Raw genomic sequence first — 18,277 nt, forward strand, 5'->3', positions numbered from 1 at the left:
ATCGAGGGTGTGCATGAAGGAGGGCTGTGATCGAGGGTGTGCATGAAAGAGGGCTGTTATCGAGAGTGTGCATAGAAGTCAGGCTGTGATCGAGGGTGTGCATGAAAGAGGGCTGTGATCGAGGGTGTGCATAGAAGGAGGGCTGTGATCGAGGGTGTGCATAGAAGGAGGGCTGTGATCAAGGGTGTGCATGAAGGAGTGAGCATGGTTTGGGAAGAGAAGAAGGCAGAGGGAGAGAGCAGGCCATGAGGCTGAAGTCACACTGGGTGTGACTGAGAAGCCCTTTCACTTCTTGGGTTATTTGAAGGGCACTGTTCAGATCCAGCGTCCCTATCCAAGAAAGTCTCCTAACAACGCGGTTGGTTTCTAGGGGGAGAGCAAGGATCTTCTCTTCATCCTGACGGCCAAATACAACGCCTGCATCCTGGAGTACAAACAGAGTGGGGAGAGCATTGACATCATCACCCGAGCTCATGGCAACGTGCAGGTGAGGGGAAGCCCCAGGAGGCTGGGCTGCATCACAAATCAGGGTCACTTATCTGTTCAGTTGGGGATCATTAAAACTGAACTGAGGGAGTTAAATTGGACTCTGCCTTTGAAAGAAATAAAAAATTATCAGCTGCTACATTATTGGCTGAGAAAAATTAAGGTAATTGGGAAAGTTCCTCTGTGGTCAGAGAACCCACCGTGGACTTGACTTGCTATGGAAAGGAAAGCCCGTCTTCCTTCATTTCTTTCCTTTGTCCTTGGGAGTCTGAAGAACAGGGAACTTGTGTCAGTGAACTGCATTCTTTGACCACAGAATTGAGCTGTTGGTAAAACTGGACTTAAGTAACAGCCTCTTGGGCTTCCAGGCCTATTCTGACCATAGGTAGCCCCAGCTTATCATTTTCCTGCATCTTCAGATGGCACCAAGGCTAGAAAGTGGTGCCCAGGGCCCTCTGCTGAGGCCTATCACTGAATCTTCTTTTTAGGATCGGATTGGTCGGCCCTCTGAGACTGGGATTATCGGCATCATTGACCCTGAGTGCCGGATGATTGGCTTGCGCCTCTACGACGGCCTCTTTAAAGTTATCCCTCTGGACCGAGACAATAAGGAACTGAAAGCCTTCAACATTCGTCTGGAGGAACTCCAAGTCATTGATGTCAAGTTCCTTTATGGTTGCCAGGCCCCCACCATCTGCTTTGTCTACCAGGTAATGACCGGGGAGGGATGGGGAGAAGCAGCTTGATCTGGTCTGTAAGGGGCTGCTGATTGATAGGCAGAATATTTGGATTTACTAGGGTGAGATTCTTGTGTCTGCAGTATCGTTAGGTGCCTGCCTGGGAAGCTGATCATTGTGCAGAGATGAGAAGGGGCTTTGGGGGAGGGTTTCCTTGGCTCTGGTGCTACACTCTTGGAAAGAATGTAAGGTGACCTAATCTGTCTTTATTTGTTTCTGAAAATTTTACTGGAATACGTTTGTAGCTCATTAAGGCTTGACTGTAGAGAGCTGATCTGGATATTGCCTTTGGAAAGAAAGGGACACATTTTCAGATGGCATCAGCTGGGACAAAGTTCCCGTCTAGTTCATTGCTTACCTTCTGTGAGCTTTCACTCAGATCATCGTCCATATCCCAGGTTTGTCCTTTGGGCTATGAAGGGTGCCATCAGGCCAACCAGCAGACCACTTTGCTAGTTTGTGAAGCGCAAGTAGAATCTGAAGTCATTTCTTGAGTACAGTCACACTTCTGGCCTAGGGCAGTGCTGGCCTGGTTTGCTAGGTTCTGCTCAGGTACTTGGATATTTTGGGAGGATGAGGCCTTGTATGGAGATCCTGCTTTGGCTTGAGGGCCTCTCTATCGCTTCATCATCTCTGGGCTTGGTAACTGGTTGGAAGAAAGTTGAGACTTGGGTAGGAAAACTCACCTACACATTCTAGATATGTTTATGTTGAATTAGTTCTTAGAAGCTGCAATGCAAGTCCCCTTCTCTTCTTCCTCCCCCTTTATAAAAGTCAGGCTGTTGGAGCTTGGCTACTACTGGGTAGGTAGAGACCATTAGTTCAGACTTCTCCCAGACAGTTTGGGTGGTTCTTGGCATCCCCCCTAGAGGCGGACCTGTACACACATGTACAATAAGCCTGAGCCATTGGAAAGAGTCCTGCTTGCCATGCCTTGTGTTAGAGATTATTTCCATTAAATCTTTCCTCTTAACTTTAAAGACCTTGAACTACAAGGGCTGCACTCCATAAGAAAGTTCTTCCTTAAGTTCGTGGGATCCGTGAACTTCGAGGACTCTCGGGGCCCAGCTATACTCTGAGGGGTAGCTCACCTTCCAGTCTACATTGGCAGCCACCTCAAGGGCCTGGAGTCAGGGCCATGGTCGTGTCCAGTATCTGCCTAGGGTGCCTCTTCCTACGCAGGCCTGACTGGCCGAGTGACCCAGAGAGGGGAGAGCAGGTCATCATCAATGCCAGAAATGGGGTGGGAATTGAGTCAGGATGCTGTCAAGGCCAGGTTTTGGAATGCAAAAACAAAGCTTCTGTTTGCTGTGAGTGCCATCACCGAGCAGAATGTTCTATAAAACTGTCGTGTTCCCACCATCTGCTGCTGTTCTTGAAGATGAGCTGTGGATGCTACCGTAGTTGGAGTTCTTTTCAGAGAGACCCTTCACAAAGGCGCTTGGTGAATTCTTGTTGATTGGCTGCTGTGTGAGGGTGAGCAGGCAACAGAGCCTGAGGCCAAAGGGTGAGCCTTGCCTCACCTGGCCTCCACTAGCGGTGACCCTGAAGGACTGGCCCCTGCTCTAGGCTTTGGCCAGCGATGTTGGTCCGTTTCCTGCTGCTGACCAGCACTGGTGCCCCTTTTTCCCCATGTTTAACATTCCACCTTTTCCTGAGGCTAGGACCCCCAGGGACGGCATGTCAAGACCTATGAAGTGTCTCTTCGAGAGAAGGAATTCAATAAAGGCCCTTGGAAGCAGGAGAATGTGGAGGCAGAAGCTTCAATGGTGATTGCAGGTTGGTTAGCTGTGCAGTTCTGAGGAAATCTGCTTTGTCCTTGGAGTGTCTCATTTTGCTTCATCCTGTCCCCTGCCTGCCTTTGCCATTTACAGTGTCACTGGAAGCAGGTGTGTGTTACAGCACTTCCTCTCGTTGCCAGTTTGTTTTTTTTTTTCCACTTCTCCTTGGCACGTGTAAGGGAAAGAGCATGGCCCAGAATTAAGAGACCAGCTCTCACGTTCAGTCTGCCTCTTCTAACTCTATGACCCGAGACAAATCATTTATCCTTTCCAGTAAGTGAGAGTGATCATGGAAGTCCCCAGCCTCCCCTGACCTGGGGATTGGAGGCCACAGGCCTGAGGGCTTAGGTCTTCCCTCTGACCTGTGCTGGGGTGTGACCCTGGGCACCTGACTTAGCATATCTGAGAGGGTCAGTTAGAGCCAGGCTGCTACTCTGCCCTGGGAGGGAAGGTCTCTGTGCTGGTCACAAGAAAGTGATCATTGTCCTAGCTTTGTAGACAGACCAACCACTCCTTCCCATCCCTGTCTTTAGGCTGAGGGAGCACTTGGAGCTTAGATGTTCCCCTGTCAGATAGATGGGGAATTTGGAGGCACAGAGAGTTTGTGACTTGCCCAAGGTCACACAGCTGGCCACAGGAGAGAGCTTGGTCTAGAAGGGTCTTGTTAGGCCTAGGTCCTGTCTGGGTAAGGTCCAGTATTGACAGCCTCCTGTTGGTGACAGTGCCTGTCAGCTGCCCCGCTTTCCACATAGATGGCATGTTCAGTTGCAGCTGTAACACTTTCACAGAGCATGGTTTTGCAGCCGTCTGTTCATTTGTGGTGTGAGCTGTGCTCCTGCCCTTAGGCCCTGCCCCCCATGTAGCAGAGATGAGTTGGAAGGAACCTTGGCATCACCCTCATCCAGTGCCCTCATTTAACCATGGATTACAGCTTCCACATGTTGGTTCTGATCTTATAGAAGGAAAAACTGAGCAAGGATTGAAGGGTGGGGAGCAGGGGGCAGGGGGAATGGAAGAACTAGGGTCAAAGGTTTAAAAATTAATGTTGTTCAGGAGAGAAAATTGGGAGGGAGGGACTATTCAAGAACATTTCTCACTCCTTGAAAAGCTCTAGAGAAGCCAGAAAGAAAGAGAGGGTTCCATACTGAGTTGATGCCAGTTCTAATTAAGTCCTAAAAGGTACACCTCTGGAAAATTCCGTTTTCATTTTCTGCTCTTTAAATGGAGAGGATGAAAGTCAGGATTTGTTCTAAAGTTTCTTCCTTGCTCTTCTGCAGTCCCAGAGCCTTTTGGAGGTGCAATCATTATTGGTCAAGAATCCATCACCTATCACAATGGGGATAAGTACCTGGCCATTGCCCCTCCCATTATCAAGGTGAGATACCTGCTTCCTGTTTCCTCTTCCCTAGGCTTTTCCCTTCTGCTGTTCTGAGGTTAGAGCTGGGAGGTGGACAACCCACTGTTTGTTATCTACCACGGATGCTTTTGTGAGACACATCAGGATAGCCTGCCCTCAGAAACCTTACAGATTAGTGAGGGGCCAGGTGTACATAGAAAAGAGAAGCTTTCACCCACTAGCAGTAGCATTTATTGCATGAAGTAGCTGAATGTATCGAGCAGAAGTTATTATCCTTGCAGCTCATGTAGAGAAAAAGACCAAAGTTTTGTAGTTACTTTTTCAAATAAAGAAAAATCCACATTCATTATAAAAGGAAAAATTACACAATTTTACTCATTTTTGGTGGGTGAAAATATCTAGTATAAAGGTTCTGCTCTAATAGCATTCACCTGAAGACCTTGCAGCTATCTTCAGTTGTATCTGTACCATGCAGAAAATAACTGCCCTCACCCCTCTTTGTCCCAGAAGACACAGAGGGATCTCCATGTGTTGCATTTTTCATATCTCCTTCCTTTATCTTATGTGCATTCCAGGGACCCAGGTCTCTATGTTGTCAGCCAAAGGCTTCCTGGGGCTTTCTTGGTTCCTTCTGATAAAATGGTGAGGCCTACCTAGTAAAGGGAGCAGCCTCCTGGGGTTCACTCCCTGATATGAGACAGAAACCACTTCCCTGATTTCTTTTCCTTCTGTGGGGACAGCAAAGCACTATTGTGTGCCACAATCGAGTCGATCCAAATGGTTCCCGATACCTGCTGGGAGACATGGAAGGCCGTCTCTTCATGCTGCTTCTAGAGAAGGAGGAGCAGATGGACGGCACAGTAACCCTTAAGGACCTTCGGGTGGAGCTTCTTGGAGAGGTAAGCCTTATCCCTGGTTCTCTGTGCTTTATTTAGTGGCATTCAAGGGGCTGCCCGTACCTGGCCATCAGAAATTGTATCACTTTCTCTGTAGCCACCCTGTCACTAGCAACAGTCTCTTAGTTGTTCCATTGTCAAGTGAGTTTTGGCTTTTAAGAAAATTTCAGTCAGATGAGCCGTGGACCTTATCATAAAGAAGAGGGGTGAGCAAGAAACGGGTGCGTGTGGGAAACCCTGGGGAGATCCCATGGTCGTGGCGCTGGGGCAGGCTCCTGGCAGTGGGAAGTCTAAGAGAATCGTGCTTATCCCAGGAAGGTGGGAGCTGTGGGCATGTTGCTGTGGAGAGTGGGATTGTGGCAGCAGGCCAGTGCTCTGTCACCAAGAAGATCCATTGTGTGGAGTCAGAGAAGTCAGAGATGTTAACGGGTTGAGGTTCCCTGTGATTCACTGTGACATAGGCTTGTGTGCCCTGCGAGTGCTCCCAAGGCTACCCTCGGATACATACAGTTTGGGGGGGGCGGGGAGGAGCAGCTGCTCCCCACAGTGGCTCCTGCAAGGTGTGCTTCCTCCTAGACATCCATCGCCGAATGCCTGACGTACCTGGACAATGGCGTCGTGTTTGTTGGTTCCCGCCTTGGCGACTCTCAGCTCGTGAAGGTAAGAAGTGCCCTCTTCCTTCTTCCTTCTCGTTCTTGGCCCCTGCCCAGCCAGAGCCTCAGTGCCACTTCCCACTAAGGGAAACCGATGAGACCAGTTTCGCCTTGCTGAGTTCTTCACAACAAGGCAGCAAAGTTTCAGACTGCCCCAGTGGTGTCACTCCATAGACAGAGTTGGCAGATTCCAAGACTCCAGGAAAGATCAGAAGCTTTGTCTTTGCTTTAAACTTGAGGAGATGGGATACTTTGGAGATTTGTTTAACATGTTTTACTTTCAGCTCAATGTAGACAGCAATGAGCAAGGCTCCTACGTTGTGGCCATGGAGACCTTTACCAATCTGGGTCCCATTGTGGACATGTGTGTCGTGGACCTGGAGAGGCAGGGCCAGGGCCAGGTAAGGCTGAGGCCCTGGGCAGGATGCGGGGTGAGAGTGGGGGAGGCTGGCCTGAGATCTGGCCACTCTGCCTGTGCTGGGGAAGCGCTGTAAGTCTTTTTACAGTGGGTTTTTATTGTTATCTTCCATGTTTACATTGTCTGCATTTCTCCTAGATTCTTCTTCCTCTCTCCTCTCTGAGAACCGAGACTTCAAAGAGTAGGGCAGGGAGAAGTCTCCTCATGTCCTCTGGGAGGGCGAGCTTTCCTTTGTTGTTAGAGTCCTTGGGGGTGTGTTGGGTTCCTGGCTCTGCCCCCTTCCCTTCCCATCTTTTTGTGCTTTTCTGTATTTATCATGGTCATTGTTTTGTGTGGCCCAACAATACCTGTAACAGTGATCTGCCAAAGTCTAGCTAGCCCTTCCCCAGTCTCTACTTTGCTGCTGCTTCTTTACTCCACGAAGAACTGCTGTAAATAAACATTCTGGTATAGATGGAACTTTTCTGCAAATCCCTTTCCACATTCCTTTGATGTCCTCACCAAGGCCCTGGTGCTTCCTGGCTTTGTGTCAGGCTATTGAAGGCAGCCAGGTGTCCTCTGCTAGATTAGTGTTAAAAATGAGAGGCCCTCAGCTAAGGGACGGATGTTACCCTATTTATATTTGCGTATCAGTATGGTGGTCTTAATCAGAGCTATAACTAAGGCCACGGTATCAGTTCTTTGTCCCATGGCATTGAAATTTGGAAGGTGAAAATTTTTTAAATATTACAGAATTTAAAAATTGGTTATATGTACATTTTGATATAATCTCTGCTACTTAAAAGACCTTAGAATGAGGTTTAGGGATACTAAATTAGTAAGCTTCCAGGTGGGCCATTTCCTCCAGACCCGTGGCTGCACATCTTGGGATGGCAGCCTTTATTGGTTGTCTCAGGGCTTCTTCCTGAGTAACCACAGGGCATAGAGTGCCACCTGCCCCTAGAGCATAATTGCTAGTTGTGATTTTGATCTTCATTCTTGAGGGGATTGGTGACCATGTCTTTGTTTGTATCCAGCTGGTCACATGTTCTGGCGCTTTTAAGGAGGGCTCCTTGCGCATCATCCGGAATGGGATCGGGATCCACGAACATGCCAGCATTGACCTGCCAGGTATCAAAGGTACGGTAACCTGTGTCTCGATGGGGGGAGAGTGGCCAGATGAGGGCAGGCTTTGGGGAAGTGAGGCCTCAGCCTTGGAGGGAACATGTGAATTGTCTTCAAGTATTTGAAAGATTTCACAAAGAGTGATTATTCAATAAGTAGAAGTCACGAGCAGGACAGATGGGTCAGGACAATGTCCTGCCCGCTGGAGCTCCCCACAGTAGGCTGGTGACTCCACATCGAGAAGGCTTTTTCAGGAATCGAGGCCCCTTCCAGCTCTGCGCCTGTGCTGTTCACTGCATGAGGCAGACTTGCTCTATTTTGTTCTCGAAGCCAAAGAAGAACGTAACAAACAGGGAGGCCAGCAGTCCTGGGGGGAGCCGAGGGTTGGAGTTCTTGAGGGAAGCATCCTGATGCCTCGGTCTTCATCCTCCTTCTAGGCTTATGGCCTCTCAGGTCCGACTCTAGCCGAGAAACCGATGACACTTTGGTGCTGTCCTTTGTGGGCCAGACAAGGTGAGGATGATCCTGGCCCTGGGGGGGCATGTGCTCTGCCAAGCAGGGAGCCCTCAGGTTGAGGCAGGCTCTCTGTCTCTTGGCAGAGTTCTGATGCTGAATGGTGAGGAGGTGGAGGAGACGGAGCTGACGGGGTTTGTGGACGATCAGCAGACTTTCTTCTGTGGAAATGTGGCCCATCAGCAGCTGATCCAGGTAAGTGCCTGGCTGTGGGCCACAGGCCTCCCCCCATCTCAGCACAGAACAGAGGTTGGGGCCTGCTGTCTCTGGGGATCTACCTGCAGCTCCCAGAGAGCCATTCACTGTCTTCTGATCCTCCCTGCGCGTCTCCCAGGCTTCCCGTGGAGGTGGTGGCCATCTGTGGCATGCCAGACCCCGAATGCTTTTTCCAGGCTCTGTCACTCACAAGGCATTGGGGCAGAGACTGTAGGATTTGCCCCAGCCCCTTCGGCATGTCAGCCTCATGTGCCTGGACATTCAGGCTCTGGCCTCCGGCCCTTCTCGTGTTATTGTTGCAGCTCAGTTCAGGTGACTGGCTGTGGCTCAGGGCATAGCGCTCTGGGCCTGGCATCAGGAGGACCCAAGTTCCCATCCAGCCTGAGGCACTTCCCAGCTGTGTGATCCAGGGCAAGTCACTTAGGCTCTGCTTGCCTTAGTTTCCTCAGCTAATAAGGCTGATAACAGCCCCTCCCTCTCAGAATTGTGAGGACAGATTGGTCATACCTGTGAAGCACTTTGTAAACCTTGTGTCCCTGTGTTCTCCTTTTCATTAGGAGAACTGGCCCGGGACAGTAGGGGAGGCCAGGCAGATGTCTCGGTCATGGCCTCCTCCATCACTGCCCTCTAGCTGGTGCTCTGTATTAGCCGGACATGCAGTGCTGTATGTAATAAGAGTAAAGGGCTCCAAAGTGTCCAAAGCGGCCCTCAGGCTTGGAGAGGGACTCGGAAATCACAGGTGTAGGACCTTGTGATTTAGCCTGGAAGTTGTGCGCCTTGTCTTTAAATACTTGAAGAGCTGACTTATGGAAGAGGGATTAATCCCACTCAGTTCTGAGCGACTCCAGGGAAGGCCCTGTGGTCTGGAATCGGATGGTCAGGCTTCACCTCTGACCTGCCTGTGACCTTGGGCAAGTTGCTGCCTCCTCTTTAGAAGGAGGAGATTGGAAGATAGAGGCCTCTGTGGCCTTTTAGAAATCTGGTGCTGATTATCCTGTGTCCCTAGGAGAAGAATGAAGCAGCCATCAGTGGATAGAAGCTTCAAGAGGCAGGTTTTAATTCAGGATAAGGAGGAATTTTCTGCCAGTTAGAGAGCTCTGCAGAGGACTTGGGTGTTTGTTAGGGCGTTCCCTGTCAGGGTGAGTGTTGAAGCAGAATCCCGATGGGCTCTCGGGCACCACAGATGGGGAGGGAGCCTGTGCCACAGGAAGAGTGGCAGCAGGGCCCTGTGCATGCTGGGTTCTCATTTTATCAGAGCAGAGAGTAATTCTGCCATCCCTGTCTCATGAAGTTACTGTGAGGACAAGGTGAAATAAAAATGTGATGCTAACTAAACAAAATGTTATTGTTGCTAACACTTTTTAAAAAAATAATATTTTAGGGGCGGCTAGGTGGCTCAGTGAATGGAGCACTGGCCCAGGAATCAGGAGGACCCGAGTTCAAATTCTGCCCCGGACACTTAACACTTAATAGCCATGTGACCTTGGGCAAGTCACTTAACCCCAATTGCCAAAAAGCAAAATATATATATATTTTTTCCTAGTTACATGTAAAGATTATAAACATTCATATTTTTAAAAATGAGTTCCAAATTTTCTGTCTCCCTCCTTGCCTCCCCCCACCCCATAGTAAGCAAGTTGGTATAGGTTATACATGTTCAGTCACACAAAAGGAAAAAAAACAAAAAATGCAGAAAATGAAAAATAGTATACTTTGATCTGCACTCAGACGCCATCAGTTCTCTGCAGGCAATAGCATTTTTCATTATGAGTCTTGAAATTGTCTTGGATCACTGTATTGCTGAGAAGAGCTTGTTCACTGTTGATCATCGTACAGTGTTGATGTTACTGTGTACAGGGTTCTCTTGGTTCTGCTCACTTCACTTTGTATCAGTCCACATATCTTTGCAGGTTTTTCTGAAATCTCCCTGCCCATCATTTCTTACAGCACATTAAGATTTCATCACAATTATATCGTACAGCTTGTTCAACCATTCCCCAGTTTATGGGCATCCCCTCAATTTCTAGTTCTTTGCCACCACAAAAAGAGCTGCTCTAAATATGTTTGTGTACCCAGGTCCTTTCCCCACTTATTTTTTTAATCTCTTTGCAAGACAGACTTGTTACTGATACTTTTATGTATTGTGTGGAGGTGGTGAACTAAACTCTAAAATCCCTTCCACTTCATAAGATTGTATGTTTCCCTTCTATTCAACTTCCTGGAAACCTGATTTAAATCATTCTCCTTCACAATTTCCCCTCTTATGGCAACCCATCGATGGGACCGTGGGGACAGGCACGCCCAAAATGTGTGTCAAGGAAGAGGAGTCCTGGACAGAGCCTGGGCTGCTCTTCAGGGGTCTCCCCTCTGCTTCTGTCTAGATCACCTCAGCCTCTGTGCGGCTCGTCAGCCAGGAGCCCAAAGCGTTAGTGAGTGAATGGAAGGAGCCTCAGGGCAAGAACATCAGTGTGGCCTCCTGTAACAGCAGTCAGGTGGTGGTGGCTGTGGGCAGGGCCCTCTACTATCTGCAGATTCATCCTCAGGAGCTCAGGCAGATAAGGTACCAGCTTGACTTGCCTCCTTCCCATTCCTGGGGCCTTCCCTGAGGCCCAGCACCTCCCTCTGATGTCCTCCTCTCCTCATTAGCCATACAGAGATGGAACACGAGGTGGCGTGCTTGGACATCACCCCTCTGGGGGACAGCAGCGGGATGTCTCCTCTCTGCGCCATCGGCCTCTGGACCGACATCTCGGCCCGCATCTTGAAGCTTCCCTCCTTTGAGCTGTTGCACAAGGAGATGCTTGGGGGCGGTGAGTGGCTGATGCGGAGGAGCCAGGGCTCTGGCTGGGCTGACTGTGGTGCGTGACACTGTCTCCCCTGTCTCCCCTGTGTGTGGCAGAGATCATTCCTCGCTCCATCCTGATGACCACCTTTGAGAGCAGCCACTACCTGCTGTGCGCCTTGGGCGATGGGGCCCTCTTCTACTTCGGGCTCAGCGTTGAAACAGGTGAGCGTGGGGCGGGGCAGAACCCTCCCTTCTGCTTCTCATTGGGGTGGCCTTCTTGGGCCTCCCTACCCACAAGTGTTGGGAATGTCCCTTTTCTGGCCCCTCTTTCCTCCCTTTCCCCCTTCTGTGGGATTCTGCAGATAGAGACTGTCAGGTCCAAATCCTTAATTTCTGGCCTGGGCCTGATGCTGTTCTGCCCCGTAGGCTTGTTGAGCGACCGGAAGAAGGTGACTCTGGGGACACAGCCCACAGTGCTGAGAACGTTCCGCTCCCTCTCCACCACCAATGTCTTTGCTTGCTCTGACCGCCCCACCGTCATCTACAGCAGCAATCACAAGCTCGTCTTCTCCAATGTCAACCTTAAGGAAGTCAACTACATGTGTCCCCTCAACTCCGATGGCTACCCTGACAGGTGAAGCCAAGCCGCTCGGGGAGCTGGGGTGGGGCTTAGTGCGTCCTGGGGTCGGGCTCTTTGTTCTAAGCTGTGCTCCTTCCCTCCAGCCTGGCCTTGGCCAACAACAGCACACTCACCATCGGCACCATCGATGAGATTCAGAAGCTGCACATACGCACTGTGCCTCTCTACGAGTCCCCAAGGTGAGCCCGCCCCCAGCAGGTGCAGACGGGAGTCACCAAGCGCGCCCCAAGCAGCCTCTCACCTCCTCCCTCCTGCCGGCCATCCTTGCCAGATCTTTTTTGTTTTTGTTCTCCTTAAAAAACCTCCAAACAGAAAGATTTGCTACCAGGAAGTGTCCCAGTGCTTTGGGGTCCTCTCGAGTCGGATTGAAGTGCAGGATGCCAGCGGAGGGACGACGGCCCTTCGGCCCAGCGCCAGCACCCAGGTCAGTTCGTTGGGGGCAGATCCTGCTTGGGGCATGGACCAGTCCACTCTGCAATAGCACGGTCTCCCCCGTGTCCCCAAACTGCTGTGGACGTGGGCTGAAGGGCTGGCTTCTTGCATGCCTTGAATAGTCTCTCCTTCAAGGCGGTCCCAAAGCAGCCTTTGCCTCTGCCCAGCTGCTCTTGCCTGGGGGTAGGGGCTGGGCTTGGAGGACAAGGCCTAACCCAGTTCGCCTTGGCCCCCAGGCCTTGTCCAGCAGCGTCAGTTCCAGCAAGCTGTTCTCCAGCAGCACAGCCCCGCATGAGACGTCCTTTGGAGAAGAGGTCGAAGTGCACAACCTCCTCATCATTGACCAGCACACCTTTGAAGGTGGGGCCCGGGCATCTCCAGCTTGGGGGGGGGGGGGGGAGGCAGCACAGACCCTGCCTTCTCATGCCGAGTCAGACCAAGCGCCACAGGCCGCTTCAGACATGGAAACGAACGAGGGAAGGTCCTGGTTCCTCCTTGCTGTGGTCGCTTTGCTTGAGCACATCTCCCCCCCCGGCCTTTCCTGTTCTAGCCCATCTTGTCACAGGCTCCTTTGGGGCTGCCCGAGGAGAAGACTCCATGTAGGTCGTGGATAGGTGGGAGGTGTGTGCGTGCCACAAGGTGAGGGCACACCATCTCTTCTTCCCTAGTGCTCCATGCCCACCAGTTCCTACAGAATGAGTATGCTCTCAGCCTGGTCTCCTGCAAGCTTGGCAAAGATCCCAACACGTACTTCATCGTAGGCACTGCCATGGTGTATCCTGAAGAGGCAGAGCCCAAGCAGGGTCGAATTGTCGTTTTCCAGTACTCAGACGGTGAGTGTTGCTTCTGCAGCCCTGCAGAAGCAGGTGGTTTGCCGTCTCTAGAAGTTGGGATGTGGGCCGGGTGGCTCTGAGGCGGCACTTGGCTCGCGGTCAGCCCAGGTGGGTCCCCATGGGGCTTCAGGGGCCCCCCTCCTCCCTTTCAAAAGCTGGGAGATCTTATTGGTGGGTGGGGGTGGGCAGGCAGGACTGGGAGAACGTAGGAGTAAGAAGGGGGGAGGGGACGAAGCCAGGAACATTCTTTCCCTTGAGGATGGAGTCGATTGAGTTTTGCTCCTAGTACCAGTTTTTACCATCACTGTCCCTGAGGTTTCTCCATCCATAAAATGGAGAGAACATTTGTCACTGGTGACCTTGCTCTAAAGATCAGTCTTAAAATTGCGAGACCAGCTTTGATTGCCTTCGTCAGGCTGTCAGGAGCTCATCTGTGACACGTGTGTCATTCTCGTTTCCTTGCCACTGCTCGGTGCCCAGAGCACTGGGCCCGTTGTTCATGGCTCCCCGTTCTCTCTCAGTTAACTGAGGAGGACCCAGAAACAAGGCAGCCTCCTCACTGTGTCTGGACCCCTGGACTTTGTCAGGCTGCTAGGGGTCACATCAGAGAGGGCGACTGCCCAAAGAGTGCGCTTTCCGAGGGATTGGCTCCTCTCTGGAGGAAGTGGCGACGAGAGCCGTGCTCTCTGCCCCTAGGTTAGCCGCCATTTTGTGATGAGGTGCTCGTCATGACTGTGGTCACCACTTCCTGGGTACATGTTGAGCTGGCCGGATGTCCTGCCTTCTGCAAGCCCACAGCGTCCACAGCGGCAGCCGCCGGCCAGAGAATCTCACTCCACTTAGATTCTGGGCGGGGAGGGGAAGGCTTTCTCCATGTGTGCAGATACCGCAGAGTCTGACTTGTGACTGGCATTGACGCAGGCCTATGTGCCTCCCACCCAGAATTCCTTTCCCATCTGAAATTGCAGCTGGCCCTGTGGTGGATTCTGTGTGCCCCACGCACATCTTGCTAGTCCGAAGTGGATTCTTTATGTCTTTGTCCTTTACTGTTTGATGGTATAGTTGGGGGTATACATGTGGCAAGGGCAGGGCCCGTGTCTTGGTTATCTAGGTAGCTTCCCCAGTGCCTGGTATGTACCTAGTGTAGAGTACACTGTCCCCTTTCACCTAATGTTGCAGCTTCATGTTTCTCTCTAAGAGGCGTAGTTCCTCTCGGACCTTCTCGCTGCTGAGGGCATTGCTGTTGACCCGCCCCAGGCTGGAAGAGAGAGCTGGACAGAGAATGACCTGGGGGAGGAGGAACAGGCCAGAGCTGGGTTAGTTTATGGTGACAGAAGGACATCATCTTTCTTTCCCAGGCAAACTACAGACTGTTGCTGAGAAGGAAGTAAAAGGTGCCGTGTACTCCATGGTGGAATTCAATGGGAAACTCTTAGCCAGCATCAACAGCACGGTGAGACCTCTTACAGGGCAGCACTTCTGGTCTGGCGCTGTGCCCTACACTCAGATGAGGGACTTCCTAGTAAGATAAGGTTCAGGACCTGGGGATGTGAGTCAGTGGGCTGTTGTACTGAAATTCTCCTTTGTGCGGAATCCTGTAAGCAGTTGCAAAGAGGAAATGGAATAACAGCCCTGTTCTCCAAGACTCTTCACAGAGGAAACAAAGCAGACTTTTGTAAGGAGGGCTTCTCAGGCAGAAGCATAGGGACTGGTGCTTAATGGATTCTGATGGCCAGGTTTCTATGGCCTAGGGGCAGAGGGACTCTCAGGGTGGTTCAAGCTGGAGAAGCCCCAGAGCCTTCATTACAGGTTTCTTCACATATTGAACATTCCTTCTGCACTTTTTTATTATTAAATTTCATCTCGATGTAGTCAGCCTAGCTCTTTATATTCAGCCCAGGCTCTAGGCACTCAGGTCTGGGAGAGGGCTCCTGCCCATTTCCGGTTAGGCATCAGAGCACTGGAGAGCAACCTTTCCTTTCTAGGGAGATGTCTTAGGGTGGAGAGCCTGATGGCCAAGGAGCACGCTCTGATTCCCTGGGAGAAAACCCTCCTGCCTTTGTCTTTCCCAGGTACGACTCTATGAGTGGACAGCAGAGAAAGAGCTTAGGACGGAGTGCAATCACTATAACAACATCATGGCCTTGTACCTGAAGACCAAGGGGGACTTCATCCTGGTTGGGGACTTGATGCGCTCGGTGCTGCTTCTCGCCTACAAGCCCATGGAGGGCAACTTTGAAGAGGTGAGGATGCTGCTTCTGGTCCAGGAAAGTCATTAGAATGGGACCTCAGCCGGGGCCTGGGGAGGCCTTCCCTGGGGTCTCATACCGGCACTGAACCATTATGGTGCCAGTGTGGGGACCTGCTGGGTGTAATTTCTAGCTCCTTTGCAGTCTTGGCCTGGATTGGTGAAAAGGCTGTAGGAGCAGAAGCTTGACTTCCTTCTTCAGGAGTCAAACCAGGATGTGGAACGGGGTTATGGGCTGCCACCATGAACCCGTCCTTAAATAAGATGCTTAGCCTTCTGGCCAAAATACAGTCAGTCCCAGGACTACATCCCATGGAACTTGCTGACTCTTTTCGTTCTTCTGGGTTTTTTTCAAGATTGCCCGGGACTTTAACCCCAACTGGATGAGTGCTGTAGAAATCTTAGATGATGACAATTTCCTGGGGGCTGAGAATGCTTTTAACTTGTTTGTGTGTCAGAAGGACAGGTGAGTGACCTTCTGTGGGAGTGATGGGGAAGGGGACAAGGCAGAGATGCAGAGATTCGAGTCTGCATTCTTAGCCCCTCTGTGGTGCCATAAAGTACATGGTTCTGGCAGCAGATGTGGCCTCTGTGTGCTGCCCACAGACTGGTCTGACTGTAGGTCGGTAACACTGACTGATGGAACTCAGAAATGAGGCATTCTCATCCCCTAAGACTCCGTTCTCTGGTGACGTCTTCCACGTGTACGGAAGCGAGGGTGTCCAGTGGCACTGGCAGGTCACGTCTGAGGCCAGAGGCCCCTGGTTTTGAGGGTTAGGCCTTCCGCCCTCTCCAGGACCCGGGCAGCCCTGGCATGTTCCCTTCTTAGAAGAGCAGTGACTGGCGCAGCCTGGCCTGCACTCTCGCACATAATGTATATGGCCGAGCCCCTGGAGCCTCCATGGGGGAGGGGTAATGAGCGGTGGTTCTCTTGTGCTTTCCAGTGCTGCCACCACTGACGAGGAGCGGCAGCACCTGCAGGAGGTGGGGCTTTTCCACCTGGGGGAGTTTGTCAACGTCTTCTGCCACGGCTCCCTGGTGATGCAGAACCTGGGCGAGACCTCCACCCCCACGCAAGGCTCTGTCCTCTTTGGAACAGTCAACGGCATGATCGGTGAGGCCGGTCTTCCTGGGGACCCCTTCCACAAACACATCTCTGCCTTGATTCACTCTCCTGTTTGGGATTCACGAATCCCACTTCTGCCCTGGGAGGCCTTCCACCTTGTAGCCTGAGCTGCCCTGGAGTGAGTGGCAATTCCTGGGGGGGTTCCAGACCTCTACCATTGGCGCCCTGTTATTTCTGCTTTCTCAGGTCTGGTGACCTCACTGTCAGAAAGCTGGTACAATCTCCTCTTGGACATGCAGAACAGACTCAATAAAGTCATCAAAAGTGTTGGCAAGATTGAGCACTCCTTATATCCTTTCTGGAGTTCTTGTTATCCTTAAGCACTCCCAAGCCCATTGACCCTGCCCTACCCAGGGGTGCCACCCACTTCAGCCTCAGCAGCTGGGGCAAAATTATATCCTCTGTAGGGAAGAGCTGCTGGCCTTTCTTTGGGCAGAGAAATGTCTTGGATGGGGACGTAGGAGCTTATCTTTGAAGATGTTAGGTGTTTGACGGAAGAAGAGGAGGCTGGGTCACTGGGACCTGAGACCAAGCCCCAGTGTAGCGGTCTACACATCCTAAGCTGCCCTAAGCAGGCAGGGAGTGGCAGGGGCACCCTGGAGAACTTGGTCTTGTCCAGTGTTTGGGAAGAACACTACCCCGGGGCAGGGCCTGGTTCTGTAGCTACATGACCTCGGGCAGGTCACTTCTGTCAGAATCTCTGGTGCTTTGCCTGCAGAATGTGAGGTTTGAAGTCGACGTCCTTCAAGGCCCTGGCCAGTTGTAAGTCCTGTGAGTTGGAGCACGCCCACTGACAGAGGAGCTGTGCATCTTTGGCAGGGAGCTCTCTGGAGGCCAGGTGAGGGCAGGTCTCTGTGTTTCTCAGTGATCCCCTGTTCCTTAACTCATCCTTGTACCTGGAGATCGTTTCACACCGAACGCAAGACAGAGCCAGCTACAGGCTTCATTGACGGAGATCTGATTGAGAGTTTTCTGGACATCAGCCGGCCCAAGATGCAGGAAGTTGTGGCCAACTTACAGGTGAGCCTTGGGACACCACAAGGGGCTTTTTCCTGATTTCAGGAAGCTCGGGATCTTGTGTGAGCCTCTCCCTTCTCATTCTTCCATCGTCATTCTAGAAAGTGGGGATGAGAGGCCATCTTCTCGGTTTGGCAATGCAGGAAGTTAGAAATCCCACCCTAGGCCATGCACTGTCAGGCAGGAGCTCCTTTACCTGTCCACGTGCTGTAGGCTTGAGTCCTGTCTTCTCTGAGACAGAAGAGCTGCTTTCTCCTTGAGAGGCTGTCTCCACCTCACTCAGCCACATCACAGCGTGTTCTCCTGGCTCTCCGTGAGAGAGAATGGGATCACTTCTTGCCTGACTTTCTTCCCAAACCCTGGCTTCCTCATTACAGTATGATGACGGCAGCGGCATGAAGCGCGAGGCCACCGCAGATGACCTGATCAAGGTTGTGGAGGAGCTGACTCGGATCCATTAACTGCGTGGCCGGAGCCGCCTGTCTCCATGGCGGTGCCTGGAGTCTTCCCCCGCCCCCTCCTTTTTTTTAGCGAGGGGGCCCTTTCCCAGCCAGCTGCCCACCAGCCCCAGGAGCCACACTTTGCCCTGCGTGGGAGTAGGGCCCTTCTGGACTAAAGCCAGCTCCCTAGAGATACTGGGAATGGGCTGGGGGGACAGTGCTTTCATGCCTGGGTTTTCAGCTGTCACCAGGGACCACCAAGCCTTGGTCTTGACCAATTGTCCTCTTTTGTAGCTCTTGGCTGAAGGGAAGATCTGTGACTCTTGCTCATTCGCTGTTCTCTAGGGTCTTTGGATTTGGTTTGCTGGGAGTGGGGGGTGGACGGGGCTCTCTGGCTTTGAAGCTGGGCCCTCCTCCTGCCTTCTCACTACTGCCTCTGAGAGCTTCCCTCGTTCAGTCCTTGACCACCAGGCAAAAGGGTGACAGATCCCGGGGCTCCCTGGGGAGCTTTTGCCTTCAGGGACGAGGAGAGCGGGGGAAGCAGACGGGTTGTTGTTTCTGAGTTTTACCAAATAAAGTAGAATCCAAGAGGAGA

The 18,277-nt window shown here is 51.7% G+C and overlaps 1 protein-coding gene across 1 annotated transcript in view; it reads left to right on the forward strand.

The window, feature by feature from the left end:
* DDB1 (damage specific DNA binding protein 1) overlaps positions 1-18,277 on the forward strand; it is a 24,947-nt gene extending 6,670 nt beyond the window's left edge. Inside the window, exons 3-27 of the mRNA XM_069108531.1 lie at positions 371-487; positions 975-1,196; positions 2,888-3,002; positions 4,282-4,379; positions 5,102-5,260; positions 5,834-5,917; positions 6,195-6,311; positions 7,345-7,447; positions 7,870-7,945; positions 8,032-8,140; positions 10,543-10,721; positions 10,808-10,971; positions 11,061-11,168; positions 11,373-11,580; positions 11,670-11,765; positions 11,899-12,010; positions 12,255-12,378; positions 12,687-12,851; positions 14,210-14,304; positions 14,924-15,094; positions 15,456-15,565; positions 16,044-16,213; positions 16,412-16,514; positions 17,122-17,245; positions 17,620-18,277. Of these exons, the coding sequence (XP_068964632.1) occupies positions 371-487; positions 975-1,196; positions 2,888-3,002; positions 4,282-4,379; positions 5,102-5,260; positions 5,834-5,917; positions 6,195-6,311; positions 7,345-7,447; positions 7,870-7,945; positions 8,032-8,140; positions 10,543-10,721; positions 10,808-10,971; positions 11,061-11,168; positions 11,373-11,580; positions 11,670-11,765; positions 11,899-12,010; positions 12,255-12,378; positions 12,687-12,851; positions 14,210-14,304; positions 14,924-15,094; positions 15,456-15,565; positions 16,044-16,213; positions 16,412-16,514; positions 17,122-17,245; positions 17,620-17,703 (3,213 nt within the window). The 3' untranslated portion in view covers positions 17,704-18,277. The remainder of the gene's footprint in view (positions 1-370; positions 488-974; positions 1,197-2,887; positions 3,003-4,281; positions 4,380-5,101; positions 5,261-5,833; positions 5,918-6,194; positions 6,312-7,344; positions 7,448-7,869; positions 7,946-8,031; positions 8,141-10,542; positions 10,722-10,807; positions 10,972-11,060; positions 11,169-11,372; positions 11,581-11,669; positions 11,766-11,898; positions 12,011-12,254; positions 12,379-12,686; positions 12,852-14,209; positions 14,305-14,923; positions 15,095-15,455; positions 15,566-16,043; positions 16,214-16,411; positions 16,515-17,121; positions 17,246-17,619) is intronic.

Source organism: Petaurus breviceps, unplaced genomic scaffold (assembly GCF_028583685.1).
Source record: "Petaurus breviceps papuanus isolate PSGF00001 unplaced genomic scaffold, PetGlider_PUasm1.0 90397, whole genome shotgun sequence".
NCBI lineage: Eukaryota > Metazoa > Chordata > Mammalia > Diprotodontia > Petauridae > Petaurus > Petaurus breviceps.